The 23,987-nt window shown below is 34.5% G+C and overlaps 1 protein-coding gene across 4 annotated transcripts in view; it reads left to right on the forward strand.

The window, feature by feature from the left end:
* The window catches only part of ppp1r9ba (protein phosphatase 1, regulatory subunit 9Ba), an 87,120-nt gene that overhangs the window by 57,924 nt on the left and 5,209 nt on the right, over window positions 1–23,987 (forward strand). For all 4 annotated transcript variants that reach the window (XR_012400947.1, XR_012400946.1, XM_073944358.1 and 1 more), the window contains exons 3-10: window positions 3,855–3,987; window positions 6,263–6,383; window positions 9,398–9,502; window positions 10,727–10,862; window positions 17,433–17,576; window positions 19,749–19,802; window positions 19,945–20,174; window positions 22,055–22,151. Coding sequence is in view for 2 of the 4 variants with exons in the window: in XM_073944358.1 (XP_073800459.1) it covers window positions 3,855–3,987; window positions 6,263–6,383; window positions 9,398–9,502; window positions 10,727–10,862; window positions 17,433–17,576; window positions 19,749–19,802; window positions 19,945–20,174; window positions 22,055–22,151 (1,020 nt within the window). In the remaining 2 variants the exon portion in view is untranslated. The remainder of the gene's footprint in view (window positions 1–3,854; window positions 3,988–6,262; window positions 6,384–9,397; window positions 9,503–10,726; window positions 10,863–17,432; window positions 17,577–19,748; window positions 19,803–19,944; window positions 20,175–22,054; window positions 22,152–23,987) is intronic.

A 23,987-nucleotide genomic window follows, 5' to 3' on the forward strand; every position in this document is an offset into this window, starting at 1 on the left:
TTCAATTGTCGTTTTAAATCTTTACTATAAATACTTTGCCACTGTCCTTTAAACCACTTGGTTTGTATTGGCTTTTAATCATTTAAAAACGTAATGAAATTTGGAAATATGTTACACTTAGAAGAACTGACTTTCACACTCAGTGACAAGATTTGTGACAAAATTTAAGAACCATTCATATTATTTTTGCAGAAGGACTGAACTTTTTTTGTGACTTTCTGTGGATTGAAAAAGAGAATCTTTTCAGGTCTTTACCACTCGCTTTTATGTTGATTTGATTATACCCATTATGATCCAAAAAAGCACCATAAAAATAGTCCACATGACTCATCCGCTATATTCCATGTCTGCTCAAGCCATGTTTTGTGTGCAAAACATGTGTCTCATACAAAAGTTATTCAGTGCTAATCTCCGCCTGCAGTGGCTAGTTAACCACTGCAGGCTGAATCACTCAGAGAGATAGATCTGAACTTAGAAGAGCAGATTACTTGATTTGATTTAGGTCTTTTAAATGATTCATATAAAGTTCAGCTCTGATGTTTGCATTAAGTATTTATGTAATTTCAATGATTTATTCTTAATAGACTTACATATACTTTTACTTTTTTATTTGTAATTATTTTTTACCCACTGAACTACCAGTGTACTAAAAACTTTTTCAATTTTAGAGTACACTGTTCCTTGAAATGACAATGTGCAAATGAAAAGAGGGAGATGAAATGAGAGGAAGTAAGTGGTTGTGAAAGATTCTGGTTTAGTGGGATGATGTGGGCTGAGGAACTTGAAAATGACTAAACAAAAATAAAAAGAAAAGAGAAGAGAAGCAAGGGGAAAGGTCTGCATATGCAGTTTTTGCTGCATTTTGTCCTGATGTTCACAATCTTCAGCAGCTTTTCCTAGATGAAGCAGAAGTTGACAGATGTGTAGAGACGGATGGATCAGAGATTTCCTTCATCAGCAGTTTTTAATATCAGTATGATTTTCCTCTGCAGCGGGGTATGAGGAGAGAGAAAACAGAAGAGGTTTATCTGTGACTTTGGCTTGTTTGACATTACATAACTTTGATCAGAACTTTTGACTTTATCTATATCTAGAAACAGTAGTTGATAATGGAAAAAAGCATAAACTTTGCAACCGTTTAGCATGCTATATTAGGACTGACACTTCTGTACATGGTTTAAGTCACTGCCTAAAACAAGTCATACATTTTATGCAGTAATTTGGTGCTGCACTTTGATCTTTACACTGAGTCTTTAAAATGTTATCATATGATCATCATCTAAATAATTCTTAGAAGAATTGTTTGTGTATAAATCAGCTTGTAATCATTGAAAAAATGCATGATGGTCAAATAAGTTCTGTATTGCACTTTTGTTGATGTAATGCACAGAACAACAAATCTTTTAAATGAAGAATTCAGTCTCTACAAAATATTTTCTTTGAAATAAATCAGCATTTTTAAGTTCACCCGGACAGCTCTTAGTTCTTGATTCTGTGTTTTTGAATGAATCTGTTGAATGAATGATATACTGTAAATAACACACCGGTCAACACTGTGGTTCAAATGGAAAAACTGTCATCTTGTTATTGCCATGTTCTGCTGCCCTACATCTCTTCTTTTCTCACAAGAGGTTTAAAAAAAGCACAATTGAAAGTCAACCATAAACAGGAAGCTGTTACCACTAGATGTTCAGTTGATGTACACAAAGGCTCATGGGTAAACTGTGGTGCTTTATATAGAATGGCGCTCTTTTTTTATTTCTGAAGCTAGACATAATGTTGTAGTTCCCAGCTATTATAAATGAAGCCACAGTGATACACCCATCTGCTGGTGTGGTTTAAGGGCTCTGGTCGCTCTATATGACAGAGAACATGATGCATGACTATAAACTGCTGCTTTAGCTGCACGTTTAGTGACGCCCAGAGCTAGACGGAAAAAAACTATTTTTTCTGAGGAAGATGACTTAAGCTCTGGATTGGTTTCCTAAAGGTGTGTGATTTCCATTAGCAGTACTAAAGGAAAGTGTAAAATACTGATCGTCTCCCTTACACTCCATCTGTCTGACAGTGGTTGGCGGGGTACAGTAGCGGTTCAGTTAGCGCCTGCTGGTAAGATTTCATAACTACACCATCTGCATGCAGAAAACGTCCTACTCCATTGACAAACATTTCAAATTATTAGCTGTGCATTCAGATGCAACACATTTAAGCGTAGGATTTTTGTTATCTTATAAGAGAGGTTTTGGCGAGCTGTTTTTATTGAATGTACTTTTAATTTATTTTAAAACTTTTAGAAGCATGAAGTAAATACTTCACTTCAAAAAGGTGATCCTGATTATTTATTATTTATGTTCTAATAATATCAGACAGTTCCGCTTTTTAAGGATTACTTCAGATAAAAAAAGGTTCATTTTAAGGCACGTTCACTTTATAAGCATTAGTATTTATTAGTAAGATAAAGTTGGGTTTAGGTTTTGTGGGAGGATTAGGGAGGCATAATAAGATCAAACTTCATAAGTACTAATAAACAGCCAATGTCTTAATAATAGGCAGATATTAAGCCAGTTAATAACATGAATTGTGAGCTAAACTAAAGTGTTTGAGTATGTTTTGGCAAGCTCTTTTATTTAAAGGGCACCTATTATGAAAATAATTTTTTGAAAGCTGTTTGGACAGAACTGTGTGTAGGTATAGTGTGTCCACAGTCATATTGGAGTGATATAAAGACAATAAGTTTATTTTTTTTATTTTCTGAAGTTAAAAAAGGATTTAAATCCATTTTGAGGCCCACTGCAACGTGACGTAGAAGTGTTTCCTGACTGAGCGATACATGTCTGTGTGTGTCTGTATGTGTGACCAGCCTCTGAACCCAAGTCTCCTGACAGACAGGGTTAATTAATTTGCAATTCTCACAGTAATTTCCACCTTCTTCATTCCTGTCAGTAAACTCTGGCTACTCTTGCAGATCAAAAGCAGAAATGCACATTATTCGCCGTTTTCCTTCACTATACTCTCTGTCGAGAATGTGACAAATGATTTGTTTTATAATGGAAAAATAAGTAGAACAGCGAAGGACAGCGAAGGTGACACAACAGCCGCTGGTGTAGGTGAAGAGTGATTATTTAGCATAAAATGTGAAAAAAATCCAGCAAATAGGTGAAAGTGACAAAATAACAATGAATAAAAATTAACTATACAATATTTACAAGGTGTTGGTCATTTACAGGTTACAGTTCATCCAAAAATGAACATTCAGTCATCATTTACTTACCATTCAGTGGTTCCAAATATATTCTGTTGAACAAGTTATTTTCACTAATATTTGTATGTGTTTTTTTTTTGTTTTTTTATTATCTAGTATTAAAATGAATGTCAATAGCTACTAGTTTCTAAGATTGTTTAAAATATAAATTTTGTGTTCAACAGAAAATGGAAGGTTTGAAATTACTTAAATGTGGAGCATGAATGGTAATTAGAATAAAATGTAAACTTAACAATAATAAAGTTTTATTTATGGGGTGTACGGTCTCTATAACATTTAAATCAGTGTCATTTCTGCTGTTTTGAACAATAACGTGCCTACATTACTCTGATTTGACATCCCAATCATTTTGATATTGACAAGCAATCATAGATATCTTGTCTGAGTCAAAAAGATGAATAGATGTAAATAGATGGCTGAAAGAAATGTAAAAAAATGTAACTTTTTCATCTAAAATATCAAATGGTGCCCTGCATAGATTTAGCAATTTAGCAAAGCAATGCAATAATTTCAAATATCGAGGAGACAATATTGATAATTGACTTTTTTGTTATGACATTATAATCAAGATTTTTCTGTTTTGTTTTTGCAGGTTTTCACCACATACTCCAACGAGGACTATGACAGACGCAATGACGAGGTGGACCCCATGGCTGCTTCAGCCGAGTATGAGCTGGAGAAGAGGGTGGAGAGACTGGATCTGTTCCCAGTGGAGCTGGAGAAAGGTACTTGACCCGCTTTACTGGGCTATGTGTGTTTTTAGAGCCTGTGTGCTATGTTGACTTAAGGGTCCTTAACGTCCTGTTTCAAAACAAACCGACTGAAGCGGCTTGTTGTGGTCTGTAAAGTAAGCAGCTTTTGCTGATTAGAAAGTCTGAGGGGTCGAGTTGTCTCTCCTACAGCAGTCTGGTGATTATTAAAAAGCTACTGTGCTCTGTGTAGTGTTTATGTTGCATCAGTAAAATTAGTGTACAACCAATATGGACTTTAAATAAAAGGAGTAATTAAGAATCATTCTGAGAGGATTATTTGAAATCAGATGTGTTTATAATTGCTACATAATTATAATCTGAAAATCTGCTCAAATGATTTACTGTTACAGGATTAGTGACATACTAATTCCAGATACTTAGTTATTGCCATTTAAAAGAATTAAGCTTGCTTAAATGGCCATTCATAATTTAATGTTTTGGCATTATTTATACATGGTTTCAGTGCGTTTCATGTTTGGTATATTCAGCGTTAATATTTTGAATTAGCTTTTATTTTTGTTTTCAGTTTATTCCTAATAATTTTACCATTTTCTGTTTAGTTTCTTTTTTCATATTTCTAAATAGATATACAGTGCTCAGCATATATAAGTACATCCTTCACAAATCTATCTTTTACATTCATATTTTGAATAGGAAGCGATACAATATATTTGTGCATATATATTAGATTAGTGAGTACTGAAACTAATCTGGAGCTTTTCTAACAAAATAACTTACGATAAGGGTCCAAAAACTAGTACAGCCAAATTTATGTTATAGAAAAGAACTAAATAGAAATTTTAAAATTAGGGAAAATCAAGAGAAGCAAAAAAAATTGAAAAATTGAGTTTGTATTTTGTAGATTGTAAATTATTTTTGCAATATTTTGCTTGAATTTAATTGTATTATCATTCAATTTCTAAATATGTTTGGTGACTAAATTATTATTATTATTATTATTACTATTATTTATTAATTTATTCCTTTATAGTTGGTCAAATGTCAGTTAAAAAGAATGTTCTAAAATGTTTTAAAATGTGTATTATTATTATAAGTACATTCTACTTTACAATAGTAATAGGCAATAATTCTGTTAAACAGAAACTTTTATTTTGATAATTTGTAATAACATAAAGATGCTTGAATTTCTGTGTACATAATATGATATGAGTTTCTCCTCAAATAAAATCAAATGCTCGTCAAATGATTTTAGAGCAGCTGGAGCATGTGGAGATTATGGGTAAACTCACACTATGCCCGGGCGCGTTTCCCGGTTTGTTTGACAAGTGTGAGTGCTCTGAATCAGCCCAAGGTGCAGTTCAGTTGGCCGGCCCTGGCCCGATTGGAAGAGGTGTGCCAGAGCGCGGTTTGGTTGGGCTTTGGCGCTTATACACTTGTAGTTTGAGTGCAAAGCGCACCTGAGCCTGAAACTGAAAACACAGCGTCGCTTTCAAGGCACTGTTTCATAAGGATTTATTAATCATTCTTACTTTTGAATGAACACAAACTGTCATACTTTTTAAGATACAACCACCTCGCTGCACATCAGCTGAGACCTTCAGCAAACCTTTCCTGCAGCACAATGATTTTTATGATCATTTATTAGTGTCAAAAGTTGTTGATCTGTTCGGCAAAAGAGTTGACTGTGTTAACTGTATCCCAAATGACTAAAATAATATAAAACAATATAACTAAGGCAATGTCCACTGTGATAAGCGAGAATGCTTCTCTTTCTTTTAAAATGAACTGTCGCTTCATTGATGACGTAAGCCTGCTCATGCTCGGTAAAATGCAATGTTGGTGCAGGCTGAGGGGGAGAGGGAAGGGTGGAACAAGTCTGCTTTGGCACGGTTCAAGTCAACTGTACCTAGTGTGAGTACGTCCCAAGTGTTTATGTTCTACTATAGTGAAGAGAAGCTGAAAACACTACAAATTCAACTATAAGGCAGTGTCATTTTGACATCCCACATCATCTTTTGAATGGTTTTACAACACTGCTTTTGAATAATTTATTATTTTTGAATAACACAAATTTTTATGACCAAGTTCTATTCACATTTTCTGTATCAGAAAAATCAGAGGGCCTTAAATTACCTTGCTTGAAGAACTGAAGGCTGAAATGTACAAAATAAAAGTATAATACACTACTGCAAAACCTGGTGTTTGTGGTGGTATTTGTTAATGAGATTATTCCTGTGAACTGTGATTAACTCTGATTCTTAGATAAAGATCTGATTCTGATTCTCAGATAAAGACGGATTGGGAATCAGCATCATTGGGATGGGTGCCGGCGCAGACATGGGGCTGGAAAAACTGGGAATCTTCGTAAAGACGGTGACTGAGGGAGGAGCTGCACACCGAGATGGAAGGTCAGTTGAAAAATTCTGAGAGATGAGTAGGAATTTTTGGGGATCAGATTGAAAAAAGAGAGAGAAAAGAGAAATAAAACCTCCTGTGTATCTGTACCACTATTTCATCTGTTTCCATCAGTTCATTCTGCAGAATGAATTTAACAAAACCAGAGGAATCAGAGAAGCTTAGATGTTGATGCTTTTGAATTAATATGAGACCACATTTATCTTCTTGTTAAGTGTGACGTCACACAAAGCGGGTCCAAGCGCTCCATCAAACTGTATTGGGAGACTCAACAAATGGTAATAATAAACGTTTACAGAGTGCTGTAATACTTTCAAAAATCATGATCTCTATATACATCCATGCCTAATGTTCACTGGCCAGAAAGTGGTTATTTTTGTATAAATTGTTAAAATATTGATGTCTGTCATGCAGAAAGTCTTGAGACAGTTTTCTACCGCCATGATTTGATATAAAATTTACTTTAATGTGTGATATGACTAAAAAGTGTCATAAACTAATATTTTCTCAATTCAAATGAGTAGCGGCTTGGACCCAGAAACAGTATTTCATACGTCACAACTTAATAAGCGGGAAGTGTCCATGGTTTTGTTAGTTTATTAAACGAAAGTCATAATTGAGAGAATATCCTGGTTCTCACAAATCAAGGAATTTCTGGAATGTCATGAAATTTTGAACGGTTTATTCCAAAAATTTAAAGTCAGGAACTTTTTATAGTATCATGTCCAAGTCATCAAGTATCAGAGATGTTTGCTTTCAGTTGCTTTTCAGTAAAATGTGGTCATTTTTCTATACCACATTGTTTATTTGTTGCTGTTCTATGCCTGTTCTTTTGGTTAGGCTATTTTCAGCCCCATTTCATTCCTTTCCCACTCATCAACTGGCGACTGTACCTGTTAACAAACACTAGCATGCTAGGATAATAAAAGCTTTTGCTTTAAAAAGTATTGTTTAAACGTAGACAAAAGAAAAGCTAAAAGTAACGTTTGTAAAGCTAATAGTAATCTAATAAAGGGATATTGTAGTTCACAGAAAAATTTTAAATGACTTAAATGACTTTTTATTAACTCCCTCTCAAGGGGTTCTAAAACTCTATGACTTTCTTTACACTGTTGAACAGAAATAAATACATTGAAGAAAGCAGAAATCCTGTAACTATTGACTTTCATTGCAGGAAAAACAAACACTATGAAATTCGATGGTTAAAGGTTTCCAGCATTTTTTTTTTTTTGTGTGTTTAAGAGACAAGTAGAAGGTGACCAAATAGTGACAGAAGTAAATTTTTGGGGGGTGAACAATCCCTTTGAAGCCCAATCCCAATTCTATTTTTTTAACCCTACCATTTCCCTTGACCCTTGAAACAGAGTGTTTTGGGGAAGGGCTTTAAAATTAACCTAAGTAATGGGACAGCACTACAACACCTGCACACATCATTATATGTCATCTCGATCTCATGCTTCATATGAGGTTATTCCAGTTGCGTTATTTTTTGGTGTTTATATTCAGGAAATCACTGAACGCAACAATATCATGTGATCACAACGATATAATGTGGCAATAAAATCATAATATGATGTGGCAATAAGATCACATTTACACTGTGGCCATATTCATCTATGTAAACACACGAAAACAACATTAACATTATTCCAGACACTGTAAAAAGCTTATTACCATTTCTGACAGGGTATTCCAGTGTCAGATGTGAAAGTATGAGACTGCTGTATAGGAGATATTATTATGGATTATAGATGACAGTGAAACAAAAATGCTGTTATGAATTTAATAAAAACATGCTTGTTCATTTTAAAAATTCGTAATGACGACAGAAAATACTAATTTGTGCAACTCCTTCCTTGTGCAGCCATGCTGCTGTTGTAGCTGGTGTATTCTGTGACATTTTTGTACCCCTTGGTTTTTAAGTGTGGTCATGAAAAATCTCTGTTTCAAGGGCTTTCTATCTCTACCCCTACACCTTCAAGCTAACGAGAATTGGGACACCCCTACCCTTTTACGTGAACGCGCAAAACAAGGGGTTGGAGTACGGGGAAGAGCTAAGGTGTAGAATTGAGATTGGGCCTAAATACCACTCAAACAGTATGTTTAACAATACGTAATATCCATTGTTGTGCATGCAGAATGACATTCATGCTAAAATCACTTTGATATGTTTCGATTTTATCCTATTATTTGAATATTACAGTATTGATATGAAATAAAAAAATGTTTATGAATATTTAACTTAGTCAGTAAAAGGTCAATGAAAAGTCAGGAAGTTTGATATTTCGCTTATAATGATAACCCTTATTTACTGCATGATGGAGGAATGCAGTACTTTATGGAGTCTGATCTGGCATTGGCATCTGAGCTCTTCAGAATCCTGAAGTGAGTCATAGAGAAGCTACTTTTACCCATCACGCTCAAGAGGCTTGAAAAATAACAGTAATTCGGCCAAAACAAGCCCACTTTTGTTCACAACGTACCTTAAGAGCGCAGGAGATTACGAATGTGAGTCTTTCTCAGTATTTTTATTTATTTCTCTCTGGTCTTGAGCCAGCAGGTTCATGGTGCCTTGCAGTGGCTTCTTCCTCATTTTGACGTGAGATGTAGAAACCTAGAAACCGCAGGAGATACATACATCCATAGGTCAAAAAAGACACTCAGAAATGACCTCATCTACACTTTCTGGCATCTGATTGGTTCTCCCGTTGTCAATCAAACAGACAAACGGGCTGCTCGGGTGTTTTGGACGAGTCTTGATGGTTTGACATGTTTTATGGCCAAAGAAGTCAATCAGTCATTTTAACAGCCTGAAGTACAAGAAGAGATTTAGTAAAGTGGGGCAGTGATTCACTGCTGCTGTTTTCAGGTCTGCTGTAGACTGAATGAATGATTCCTCTGGCAGTGTCAGTATCTTTTACACATACAGTGAGGAGATTGATCGGCTCAAGATATTTTACTGATGTGGTTTCCCATGCTGAGGGGTTGTCTTTTTATTGTTGTACAGGATCCAGGTGAATGATTTGATCGTGGAGGTGGACGGGACCAGTCTGGTGGGTGTGACGCAGAATTTCGCTGCATCAGTCCTCAGGAACACCAGCGGCACTGTCAAGTAAGGCAACTGAAAGCATTTGCATATGCACTTAATTTGTTTTGCCAAGTCATATGCATTTGAAGACACAATAACACAATAATATAATAACAATAATAACAATTTTAACACAATATTAAACATACTAATAATAACTGAATTATTTTGTCTTTACCATGGTGATTGTACATAATATGTCACTAGTTATTTTGTAACATACTAGTTTTCAGTTCAAAATGCTATTTAAAGGTTTAACTAGGTTAACTCATCAGCCTCATCAGTGGTCAATTTGGCAGGTCAAGTTGTTTGTTCTGCAGCCAGTCAAAAAAATTATACTTTTGTAAGGGTGGTAATAATATTGACCTAAGCAGTTTTGAATAAAAAAAAAAATACTTGTATATTAATAACTTGTATATGAAAAAGTTTATATATTTATTTTAATGTTTAATTCATTCCAGCAAAACTAAAAATGTATGACTTTAAACATCACTCAAAAATATAAACGTTTGATTCATGATTATTATTCTGTCCTATTATTTTTGGTCCCTTAACAAGTAGGAGGCACATATGCCAACTGTTGTGATTCCTACCCCATTCACCTGATTTGCTTGTGAATACCCTCAAATTAAAGCTGACAAATCCATTGAGTTGGTGTAGAGAGCCAAAAATGTTAGAATTATGTCGGTGTCCAAATATTTATGGGCCTGACTGTATGTATAAAAATGTAGCATTTATGGTCAGGTGTTCGAGTAAAACATAATTTTTGTTTCATTCTGTAAACTATTGATAAAACTTTCAGCAATATTATATTAATCTTTAGACATAATATCAGCTGCCAAAATGTAAATAAATTGACGTTAGGTTTGATAGCCCTAAATTTTTAGTCACTTCAAATGATGAACATTTGTTATTATATATTTTTTTCATTTTCTGAAAAAGCTAAAACACTGTAAATGGCAATATTTTTGAAGTTTAGAAGAACTATCATCAACATTTTATTGCATGAAGTGTGTATTAACATTTTGCTCAAACAGAGTAGTTTCTTAATTTTGAAATACCCTTTAAAAGTTTCCTGTTAAATTTTTTTTCTGAGCAAACAATAATTACCTTGATTAACAAAATATACGTTTTTGCTACTGTAATTGTGTGTATATTTTCATGAAGTATCCTCATTTAAAACTGAATAAAGTAAAAATGGTTTGTGCTCACCTGATTGTCTGTTTTTTGTGTGTGTGTGTGTTGCAGGTTTGTGATTGGCCGAGAGAAGCCGGGGGAACAGAGTGAAGTGGCCCAGCTGATCCAGCAGACTCTGGAGCAAGAGAGATGGCAGAGAGAGATGATGGAGCAGCGCTACAACCCCTACATGGAGGAGGATGAAGAGGTAAAGCTTCATCACTATTACACTTTCCCAAAAAAACATGCAAACTCCACACAGAAACGCCAACTAAGTATTGATTTATTTTTTATACGTCTTAAATATTACTATCACATTACATACTGCTTTTTACGCCACCAGCCACAAAATTTTATAAGATAAGCTGGAATTCCTAGTTGGTGTGTGCGTGTGTGTGTCATACTTTTTTACGTAACATTTGGTAAGAGCACACAGAAGATAAAAAGCTAGGTCAGCAGGATTACTTGTAGGGTCATTTCATCAGTAACATCTTAACTTGGGTTTAAGGGAATGTCAAAAGTCTCGTGATAACCCCCAGTAGCACGGGTATTCCAATGAGCGCCCTGTAAAGAGTTAAAGTTTTCCAAAAATGTTATTAGTTACCATGTTGTTGCAAATCCCTGAGACATTTGCTTATTTTAAAACACACTTTAAGACATTTTAGATTTGAGGGCTTGTGTTTAAAAACTTAAAACATGAAATAAATAATAATAACTTAACAACTTTACAACCCAAATCCAATTATAACCACTTGTTTGGTAAACAAAACAAGTCTTTCATATAATATATCTACTAAAAGACTGAAAATATTGTTTAATAAACTGTATTGTACTTAAATCATCTAAATATTTGCACATTGGTTGATAACTGAAACTAAAACACAACCTCTATAAAAATGTTCACACACATTTAAATAAGTAAATAAACAGATACAATGATGGGCTAAAACATCTATGCAAATCAGCAAGCTCAGATTTCACGTGGGCCTAGGTGAATTCATATTGTATTTATTAACTGGGTATATTCTGTCACACTTCATGATTTAGTAGAAAATAATCTGTGAATAAATGTTCTGAAGTGAAATGAAAGTTTCTCATGCTCCTGAGCAATGAATGAAAAGAGACTAGGATAGACTGCACATTTTATAAGGATGTGCCAGAAAGACAGTAATGCATGAAACTTTTCTAACAAGCACTGATGTATGACCATGAGTGAGTGACTTAAAAAAAAGCACAGAAGCATCCGAGACAGTTTATGTCAGCAGTGCGACTTAGCACAACACAAAAAGTCCTTATTTTTGTTTTGTGCATGCACAAAATGATTCTCTTACCTTAAAAATATTCTGATTAAACTACTGAAGGCAAATGGTCTGCTATGATCATGTTTTTGTAGCTTTGAATGAGCCGGTACTGTTGCTGTCCATTGAGGATGAGAATTCATGTAAAGTAGCTACATTTGCATTCCAAAATGAACAAAGGTCTCTTGGAAGGACATGAGGGTGGGTAATTAATTGTACCTTTAATTTTCATTTTTGGGTGAAGTAAATTCATTCAAATATCACACTCACAGACTAATCAACAGTGGAAAGGTACAAACAAATGACACAAACTGAGCAGGAGGATTTGTGAGACATTAAAAGCGAGTGTGAGATGAATATTCATCTACTTTACCTGCAGCACCGTGTTTTTCCCTCTCTAAATGATTATTTTCTCTTGACTATTTGCCAAGAACAAGGTAAAACATTATCCCTTCATAAATCTGTCAGTGCATAAATGTGTCATGTTTATGATGTTTAAAGTGCTCATAAATCAAGTTACAGTGCTCAGCGTAAACGAGTACAATCCTCACAGATCTTTCTTTTAGATTAATATTGTCTGTAGCAGAGCTGACCAAACTAGGAGCTGCGGGCCAAAATTAGCCCATGGTAACTTGATTTGGCCCACCATCCCATCTGAGAAGAGAGGGAGAATGATTGGGATGATTTTGAGATTGTCGATTTAAATTTAATCTAACCCTTTGTTTGTTTGTTTGTTTGTCGTTTTATTGTTAAAAGCTAACTGAAATTAAATGCTTCAATTAAATGATGTAAATCATGGGGTCACCAATCTCGGTCCTGGAGGGCCAGTGTCCCTGCAGGGTTTGGCTCCAACTTGCCTCAACACACCTGCCTGAATGTTTCAAGTATACCTAGTAAGACCTTGATTAGCTGGTTCAGGCGAGTTTAATTAGGGTTGAAGCTAAAATCTGCAGGACAAGTTTGGTGAAAATTAGATGTCACTAGTGTAAATTAATCATATTTTCTTTAAATGTACAGTATACACTGTCACCTGAAAATGCAGAGATTTTGGTTGAGCAAATCAAGTCAAAGGCAGATTCTTCTTGACTAGTGTATTCGACATTGAACTCCACTGTGTCATAAATGTGATTGTTTGTTTTATTCCAATGAGTTTTGATTTAAAAAGCTATACTGCACTAGTTAATACAATGTAAAGTAATGTTTTCCATTTATTTATAATATAATTAAATAAAAAAATTAGGCATGGCATCTTTGATGTAAAATAGTTTTGTATATTTACCTTTGGCCCACCGCTCTCGACGATATTTGGTTTTTGGCCCTTCGTACTAAAAAGTTTAGGCACCCCTGTTATATAGGATGCTTTATAATAGTAGATGTGTGCATATACAAAAGATTAGTCAGTAGTATCACAGCCAAAACTGGAACTAATCTAACAACAAATTTATATCGCAGTCCAAAAAATATTCATTCATTCATCCATATTCTTTTCGGCTGAGTCCTTTTATTAATCTGGGGAGCCACTGTGGAATGAACCGCCAATTTATCCAGCATATGTTGGATGCCCTTCCAGTTGCAAGCCATCACTGGGAAAAGTCCAAAAATTAGTACAGCCAAATTAACATGTTAGGGGGGGAATATTGAATACAATCTAAATAAACAGGAAAAACTCAACAGAAACGAAACCTTTTTTTTGTTGTTTGTTTTTTGCAACAACTCGTTTGAATTTAAAAGTATTATTTTTCAATTCATAAATATGTTAGGTGATCAAACTCTTATTTTAATGGATACAACTGTTTAATCAAACTGTTTCTTATAAAGGGCCAAAAACCAAACTAGATTGAGGGATGTGCATATACTGTATACCAACCGAATATATCACACAGCATTACATTAAATTTGCCATGGGTAATTTCCTAATATATTTGCCAATATTTAAAAATATCTAGAAAACGTTACTTTAAGTAATGTTACCTAATGCAGTGTAATTTTTAACACTTTACAACAAACCTATTACAGTAAAAACATAAGCGATCTCATTTATAACACATATTGAATATTGAAAACAGTAGTCGACCTGCTTCTGCCCTCGCCTTGTTTTGCCCGCTGATGTCTTGTGCATTGCTTTTTGTCAAGTGACAGTTTTTACATTTTAAAAGTCTGATTCATTCACAAAGTGTAATTAAAACTTTAATTTAATTCATTTTTGTATTTTGTAGCTCAGCAATACAAAAAAGAAACAAAGGGTTATGTTAAAATCGAAAAAATCTCTGTCAGAGGCATTCACCATTACACCCCCATCCTTCTCTCTGTCTTTTCAAATGGGATGGTGGTACAAATCAAAGGTTACTTACTTTGGGCATATCTGGTTTAAATGCACAGAAAAGGTCTATGTTCTCTGAGAAATGAACAAAAATATTCATTTTCAAAAGGCTGTGCTCAGTCTGAAGAAATGTGTGCAGTGTAATGCTTCTAAATGATGGGCATGATTTGGCTGCGTGCAGTGGAAAACATTTAACATCAAAATGAGAAATGGTGCAATCACCATAATTAAGTCTTGATTTAAAGCACTGCATTGCTTTAACACATTCAAGCTGTACTTCCTGTACGCATCTCATAGCTGTCCTCCACACCTGCCCACATTAGCGTGGCGTGAAGGGAATTGATTAATAATTGAGAGGTGGAAGATTCACAGTATTCTTGGAGATGGCGGGTGTGAAAGTAAGGGCAGGATTGAATGGCAGTGCGTCTGCCGGCTGGATTTGCCAGCTCAGTGGCCAAGCTCTCAGTGCGCTCTCCTCCGCAACACTGAACTCACGTCAGTCTGATATGGTCTTAACGGGTGAGAACTGCCCGAACAGACAGTTTGTCTGCTGCTTCATCCACATGCCCGAGTTCAGGCCGACAGTATGACAAACTGAGCTCACTCAGACAGAAAAACACATTTGTACATACAGGAGCAGCTCTTCTTGTACAGTATATTTTATACAGTATCTCTCTTAGGCAGAGAGAGAGAGACGGACAGACAAAATCTAAACTAATAATTTGATCAAACTCAGTAAATTGATCAAATGTAATGTAGCTTTTTTATTTTTAGTAAATGCTTTAATCTTTAAAACATGTTGTTTCTGCAATTTTATTTATATATATAATATGAAAAACACAGTAATGATGCTGAAAATCCTCATGTGCTGTCTCAGGAGTTAATTGCGTGGTACATTTCACAATATATTAAAATATTTTTGAAAATATTTCATTGTAATATTGTTTTTATCAATTCAATGCAGCTAAGATGCTTTCTAAACATTTAAAAATGTTTACTGACCTTAATGCCAATATAATAAAGTATAATATATAATAATCATTATGATAATATATTTAAAATTGTATACAGTATATTATATATAATGTACATGTATTTTAAGCAGATTAAAGAGATTTCTGAAGAATAATAGATGCTGAAGACTTGTTTGTTCATTCATTCATTCATTTTCTTTTTGGCTTAGTCCCTTTATTAATCTTTTAATGAAAAAGTTTGCCATAGCGTAATGAACCACCACTAATTTATCCAGCATATGTTTTGCACAGCGGATGCCCTTCTAGCCGTAACCCATCACTGGGAAACACCCATACACTATGGACATTTTAGCTCACCCAAATCACCTTCAGCGCATGTTTTTGCTGGGAATGTGGGGGAAACCGAAGCACCTGGAGGAAACGTACACAAACACGGGGAGAGCATGCAAACTCCATTTAGAAATGCCAACTTAACCAGCATCCTCCTTGCTGTGAGGCGACTGCATTACCCACTGTACCACCGCGCTGCCCCAAGACTTGTTTAATAATTCATAAAAAAGAATTGCAAAGTACTTTTTCTATATAAATATTATAAATATTGAAATTTGATTATTTTATTGTCATAATATTTATCAATATTAAATGTAGTGACTTGAAAAAGACATTCTGTAAAGACAAAGACCTCAAATTTAATGTAAAGAATATAATTTTATATATAATAATAATAATAATAACAATAAATAAAATAATATAGTTTTAAGTAATGTAATTAATTTGTGTGTGTTGATAATGTTTTATTATTATATATATTATTACATTTCTAATTTAGTTATTTTAATCAACATTTTGAAGAAGTTTTATTAAAATATTATTTTTTATTTTGCAAATAACACTTGTTAGATGTCATGTAAATAGAACATGTTAGAAATGTTTTATTAGTCTCTGATTTACCTGAAAACTGTGTATTTATTCCAAAAGCTCAAGACTTTGTTAATTATAGCTTTTGTCAAATTTGGTAAAATATGTAGATGTAACTTTTTCATTTAAACGGTTCAGTTTGGTGATGAATGTTCATAATTTCCCACAGCTATATTTTGGTTGCCCACTGAAGCTAAGCAGTGTTGAGTCTTGTCAGGATCTGGATGGATCACCATCTACAGGTGTTTGTGAGGTGTTGCATACTTTGAATTGTGTGGGTCCCAATGCTGCAGGATAGTGACAGGGACTCTATAGTGTAAGAAGCAGATGACATAGAGCATTAAACTGAGGTCCTGACCCTGGATTCTCTGTAACTGTGTGCCACCGCTCGTAAATAGTAGAGCTGTAACCCTGGCAGCCTGTGCAGATTTCCTCTGTTGCTCTTTGTCCTCCTAATAACCGTCCTCTCTCTCTCTTTATCTGTGTTTTAAATACAATTAAATCTAGAGTACTTGTGGAATTTTCTTTTTACAGATCTACATAAGATTGGTGTAAATATTCTAAAGAATTTATTTTACAAGTCATTATTAACAAGCACACCACATTGCATCAGAGGAACTGAGATGTTTGTGTCATTATGCGTGTCATGAACCCTGATATGAGTTTGCAGACAGGAAGTCATTGTGCGGGAGTTTTGCCTGCTCGTGTCTCAGCTTGCAGTGGAAGTCCCCTTAAAAGGATGTTTGTGATGGTGTATATGCGACACGCTCTTTAGGCCTTGTTTGGTGTATGGCAGGCATTTGGGGTCAGAGTAATTGACGCTTTTGGATGTGGGGTACTGGCTGGTTGTTTCATTTCAGATGTGTTGGTACATGCTTTTCACTCTGGTGCTCAGTTTTCTCAGAAATACACAAGTGACAAGTATTTGGGTGCATGGATGTTTGTTGAAGGTCCGAGATGTTCTCCAAGGTTCCAAATAAGTACAAATCTAGCATGGAAATGAATCAAATGGCTTCAGTTTGCTTTACTTCATCTTCCTGCAGCTGCACAGTCAATTCAAAATGGTGGTTGGCCAGTCACAGGAGTGTTTTTATAGTGTCCTGGCATGTGTTTTCCTCCCAATCCTATTGGCTTCAGGCTTGCTTAACTCTGACATCTAGTGGTTGATGGTTTTATCACACTGATCAGACTCCTACATGAGGGTATTTTGCATTAAACACACACAACAATGTCTCAGTGTCCTTCTGTTTTCTGTCTGTTCTTTTCAGACGGGTGAATGTGCCACCGATGAAGAGGAAGAGATGAGCCCCATGTTTCCTAATGCCATTGAGGTGTTTGATCTGGCAGAGAATGAAGACATGCTCTCTCCTGTGGAGATGGACCCAGAGAAACTGGCTCACAAGTTTAAGGAGGTCAGTGGAACATGAGGACCATTTTAAAACTGACCAGAAAAAGTGTTCAGACCGTCTCACGCTGCTTTTACTGACTGTGATTTGCTCTATAAATTACCTGTGAATTGATGCCCTGTGGATGCCAACGGCTGAACATTATATTAATTGTATGATCAGAAATCTAGGTTTTAAAAACTTTTATTTACATTTGATTTCATAATCTGCCTGTCTGTCTGGCTTAGTTTACCTAATTATCTCATTCTCTTTTAACTATCAGTCTATTACAGTTTGTCTGTTGAATCTTTTATGTCAAAGTTAAAGTATTTGAAACATGGGTATTAGGAGTTCAACAAGACACAGATCCCACAAGATGAGATGAGATGAGATACTAGACTGAGTTAATGAGAATCAGACAAGATTGAGTCTAGCACTATATATATGTATATGTACACCCTTCACAAATCAATCTTTTAAATTAATATTTTTATGAATATTTGTGCATATACATTAGATTAGTCTGTACTAAAGCCAAATAAGGAGTTTGTCTAAGGATGTAATTTGTTTTTGCAATATTTTGCTTGCATTTAATTGTATTATCTTTTAGTTTCTAAATATGTTTGGTGACTAAAATATTATTTTAATAAATATATCTGTTTAAGAAATCTGTTTTGTTGAAATGCACCAAACATACATTGCCTCTATTCACTAATAAAACTAAATGTAGGTGCATTTTGAAATGAACTTGTTCTTGAAAACTAAATATTTAATGGAATTAAACTTCTATTTGAATAAATTATATGCAGCAGTAAACATGTAAACACTGCAACACATTTTCTCTCAAACTCAACTTGCAGGCAAGTAATGGCACAAAATATTATACAATATATTAAGGCCAAAATTATTAATACCCCTTACAAATATTCTGACTTAAAGTTTTTTTATTCAACCAGCAAGTTTTTTTATTTTTATTATTTGACCAGAAATGAGACAGGCTTCTCACAAAAGGTAATAACACGATGTACAAGAGGCTTCATTCTTGAAAAAAAAAAAGTTTGCCAGCTTTTATTGACATTTGTAGAAAGTGTATGCAAACACTCATACAGAGAAGTGGACAAAACTGTTGGCACCCTTCAATTTTGTACAGTTTCTTTATATTGCCACAATTTGAAAACAATATCTGATTTGATTTGTTTATTTTCTGACATTTTTGATTAATCAAATAATTAATTTTTATTTTTATATTTTATTTGATTAATTTTCGTTCATTCATTCATTTTCTTGTTGGCTTAGTCCCTTTATTAATCCGTGGTCGCCACAGCGGAATGAACTGCCAACTTATCCAGCAAGGTTTTACACAGCAAATGCCCTTCCAGCCGCAACCCATCTCTGGGAAACATCCACACACACATTCACACACACACTCATACACTACAGACAATGTAGCCTGTGGGGGAAACCGGAGCACCCGGAGGAAACCCACGCGAAGGCAGGGAGAACATGCAAACTTCACACAGAAACACCAACTGAGCTGAGGTTCGAACAAGCGACCTTCCTGCTGTGAGGCAACAGCTCTACCTACTGCGCCACTGCCTCGCCTGATTAATTTTCATTTTTAGGTTATTTCAGTGATCACTGTACTTTTTCTTTCTTCAGTCAAAACCCACCAACGGTTTTGTCCATGTCTGTATATATGAATCTATTGCAAGGATCTGAAATCCTCCTGTAACACAGTTGTTGAAATTGTGGTTATGGTACAATATGTAAAACTCTGTTAATAGCCCTCTTAGATATGACTGCATTTTGCTTCTTCCAGATTAATAGAAGAAGAGATTCTTCGTTTTTATCACCATTTTACATATAAATAATAGCATCCATGTTTTTTGATGATGCTGTAATGTTAGAAATTGTGAAAAATTAATTGGAAGTGGGGGTGACCTTGCATGGCTACAGGCTACAGACGATTTTTGGCACTGATGTAAAAGATGTACTTTACTTACTGCAAATGTAGCCAAGTTTTATAGAAACAAGAAGTAAAGCGCCTCTTTAGAAGTTTCAGATGATGTTATTGCATAATTGAAATCTCATTTGAATTGTTTTTAGACACATATCTGAATCAATAATCCTAAGAAGTATGCACATTACCATTGCCTCCACTGAGTGATTGAGTAATCCTCTCCATCTCTGTGTCTCCAGCTCCAGATCAAACATGCTGTGACTCAGGCTGAGATCCAACAGCTCAAGAGGAAGGTATGACCATCACACACACACGCTTCCACATGTCATCGTGCTCGTCTTCGTTTTCAGCTTTCAGAATAATAAACTTTTATAAGAGATTGTTATGTGACCTTTGTTTACCCTTGTGATGAGTTATGTGTGTGTGTTTCCATAGCTGGCTCACGCCGAACAGGATAAGCTGCGCTGGAGGATGGAGAGGGCTCAGCTGGAGCAGACGGTGAGGGAGAATAAGGAGCGCATGGAGAAGTTGGAGGGTTATTGGATGGAGGCTCAGAGCTTATGCCAGGCAGTTGATGAGCACCTGAAGGAGACGCAGACCCAGTACCAGGCACTGGAGCGCAAGTACAGCAAAGCCAAACGCCTCATCAAAGAGTACCAGCAAAAGTGAGTGAGAGATTGTGAAGTCATACCTACAACATTGATTGTAAAGGAATTTCAGAAATCAGGTGTCCCTAGAATGTGTCTTCGAAGTTTCACATCAAAATCTTTTGTCATTTATTATTACCTTGATTTAAATAGCCACTTTTTGAATACAAGTTATTAGTTAAGTTATGTCTGTCTCTTTAAATAGAAATGAGCTGCTGCTCCCCCTCCAGGGTTGCCAGGTTTTCACAACAAAAACTTGCCCATTGGCCAGTCAAAGCTAGCACAAGTAAATCAGAAACCAAAATATGCCACATGCCCATTCAAAAATAAAAAAAAGGTCCCACGTATTAAGTATTAAGTGTCCTTAACTACAATGTACTTGCATCAAAGTATAAATACAATGTACTTATGTGTTCATAATGTACTGCAGAACACTTCTGGCGCTCTTAAGGTGGGATACGCGTGAGGTTGGAGACAGGTTTGGTGGTATGGTTCAGTTTAAGGGTGGGTTAATTTGTAAGGGATGATCAACAGTGCAAATGTTACAGAAATCAATGACATGCAGGTATTTAATCAAGCATAAGTACATGTATTTACACAATATAAGTACATTGTAACAAATTATCAATTTCAGTGTAAGTACATGTTAATCAAGGCCACTTAATATAAAGTGGAGCCAAAATAAAACCTATTTTACATTACTGTATGTATTATACATAGTTTCTTCATTGAAAATTATTAAATACTGTAATGGTATTTATAAAGATTCTAATAACATTTAAAATGTCTTTCCTGTCCCAGCACCTCACAAAATAGATATTTTGCTGTGTGTTTTTATTCTGGCACATTGGCTGCTGGTTCAGGACCTGTCATTGAAAAATTAAGATGACACTAAAATAGCCAGAAGGTGGCAGCAAGTTAGTTGATAAATGATTAAATGAATTGAAAACAAAACTGTTTACTGGCTTTAATATTAGACTATGTAATAATTCAATCAGTTGATTCTTTCAAAACTACACTGTTCTGCTCTTGCTTTATTTGAAAGAAAAACTGATAAAAACAATACTGCATGTACAATTTTGCTAATATTAAATGTAGCCAATGTAAATAATGAATGACACAACATTAACTCCACACTAAATGAATGACACTTTGTAAATTGTCATTTTGAGTCCAGGCATGAACAAACTGTCTATACTAGATGTCAAATTGGACATTCTGGGCTGACTTATTTGTATATAAACTGAGAAATGAAGCATCAGCTAAATGTAATTACTCCCAAGCTGCTCTTACCATGAAATATATTTTATTGGAATGTGGAAGTTTGAACACCATTAGACAACATTTTTATAAGGAGAGTACTTTGATGGACATTTTTAAAAAGAGACCAGCAGGAATAATCTTAAATTATTTATCAAAAATTTAACTGAGAAATCATATTTAACTTTGAATATATGTATTTTTTCTGTATTTTATTCATTTATATTTATATATTTGTCTTTGTAATTTTTATTGTAATAAGAATTGGGTTTTTTTATCATGCAATATCCATTTTGCCATGAAATAGCCATAAGTTGCTGATGTGGCAATAAAAACAAATGTAGCCAATCATGCTCACATGCATCTTGTTTGAGTGAAATTATTGAACTATATCATTATTTAAAACCCATAGTGTATATGTATATATGTAGTAATAATTACTATCTACTGGATAGTATGTGTATGACCAATACTTAAACAGAAACAGTATTGCACTAAAGGAAGTTTAAAATGCTTAAAATAAATATTAAATATAAATATGTTCACAAAACGAAAATGAGCACAGTTTAAGTTGGAAAGTAGTTTAAGGTGGAAAACTGGCAAAAGGATTAAACTGTGTTGTGTGTGTGTTAATGCAGGGAGATTGAGTATTTAAAGAAGGAGACAGCACAGCGCAGAGCACAAGAGGAGACTGAGGCCAGCCACAAGGTGGAGACAAAAAACCTCCAGGAGAAGGTGCGTTTGGATTTCAGAAATTCTTCCGACTTTCACACATTGTATCACATTACTACTTTTATACTCTACAATAAGGATGAATATATATATATAAACATGCTACTGGTTTTAGAGTAAAGCATTATCTAATGTATGTGTGTAAAAAAAACAGTCAACAGACAATATAGTTCAGTAGTTAGCTAACTAATGAAACCTTAATGAAAGGTTTCATAACTAATGAAACCTTATTGTAAAGTGCGACCTCTTAATTTTGCTAGTTTTTTTTTTTTTTTCATTTTTGAGAAAGAGGTAATAGTACAGTTATTATAAGGAAATTTTAAAGTTGCAAAAGGCCAAGAAAAATTTGATCTAACTCTGACTGGATCTGAATGGATATAAGGGTGAGTAAATCATGGGCTAATTTTCCCATGCCATTTCGACCAAGAAAGTACTAAAACATTACAATTTAGAATTGTCATGCTTTAAAATTGGAAACTTATTAAAACTCTTTGGTAATTACAAAGTGCTAATCTGTGCTAAGCTAAGCTAATAGTGCTCCTGTCAGACCCTTAAACCCTTAAACACCATTTTTATTGTCAGTTAAGAAAGTCACAATGTCAGATTTAAAAAATATATATATATATTTATTTATTTTATTTATTTGTGTTATTTATAAAAAAAATCAGTTTATTTATTTTTATTATTTTTTAAAATATTTCTTTTCTTTTCTTCCTTGATAAAGTCTTGACTTGAGTAAAAAAAATGTGCTAGACTACACATATCGTCACAATCAGTCATCCAGTGATGCGTTATTTCCCATAGCAGTCCCAAGTGTTGCTATAAAAAATATCTTATCTCAATTAAAAAAAAATAAAAAATCTTATTTCAGTTTCAATAAACACTGATGCTTGCAGACAACTAGTTATTTAAGGGCATTCGTTATGACATGGATAGGATCAAACTTATGATTTATTAAGATTTTTTCCTTTGAAATCTAAGTTTATATTTTCCAGCCATGAGTTGCTTAATAAAGTCCCTCAGCTGAACTTGCCATGAGTGAGACAAAGAAAATAAAAATACATAAGCCCTAAGGAAAAACAGGATCCTCAAGACATAATCTTTAAAATAATGACACTGAAATAATGACAAATTTGCAAATTTATGACAGGTTTGAGATACAATCACAGTAAAGCATTCATTGAATCCTTATTTTTCTCAGAGCAAAACAATTCATCCACCCATTTAGTCGAGTAGTGGACGGCCACAAACAAAAATAAAATTTTTATATTTTTCTTGGAAAAAAACAAAATTAAAACGAATTTTGTTTGGTATCTTAATTTTAATCTTAATCTTTTGTTAGTCAGTTGTTTATAAACAAGAATAAGGAACAACATTTGAGGTGAAGTGTTTCAAAACAAGATTGAGTTGGTTAGTAAAATAAAATAATAATCTAACCCAAATAAAATGAAAGTGAAGTATTCACAGTTTCAGAGAAGCCTACTGTATATTAAACTACTGATGACAAATCTGAATTAGCAGGAAATGCTTTTACAATGTATTTGCAGCACTGAACATGTTCCCGAATTACCTCAGAAGAACGAACTCTGTTGAAAGGCTGAGAGAACTCAAACTCGTCGTGACAATGAAGATGTCTGCATATTTGTGCCAGTCTGTCAGATACAGTTGCTTAAAACACCTTAAAATTTTAGAGAAAGTAGTTAAAGTTTGCATGACCAATGATTGATCTTATGCACCCGAGACCCACCCATAAGTAAATATGCAGCCTACTTTTTAATTACCTGACCAGAGCAGTAACGACAGCACCCACGGATATAACTGAGAAATGATGTTCTCCTA

Source organism: Danio rerio, chromosome 3 (assembly GCF_049306965.1).
Source record: "Danio rerio strain Tuebingen ecotype United States chromosome 3, GRCz12tu, whole genome shotgun sequence".
NCBI classification, from domain to species: Eukaryota; Metazoa; Chordata; class Actinopteri; order Cypriniformes; family Danionidae; genus Danio; species Danio rerio.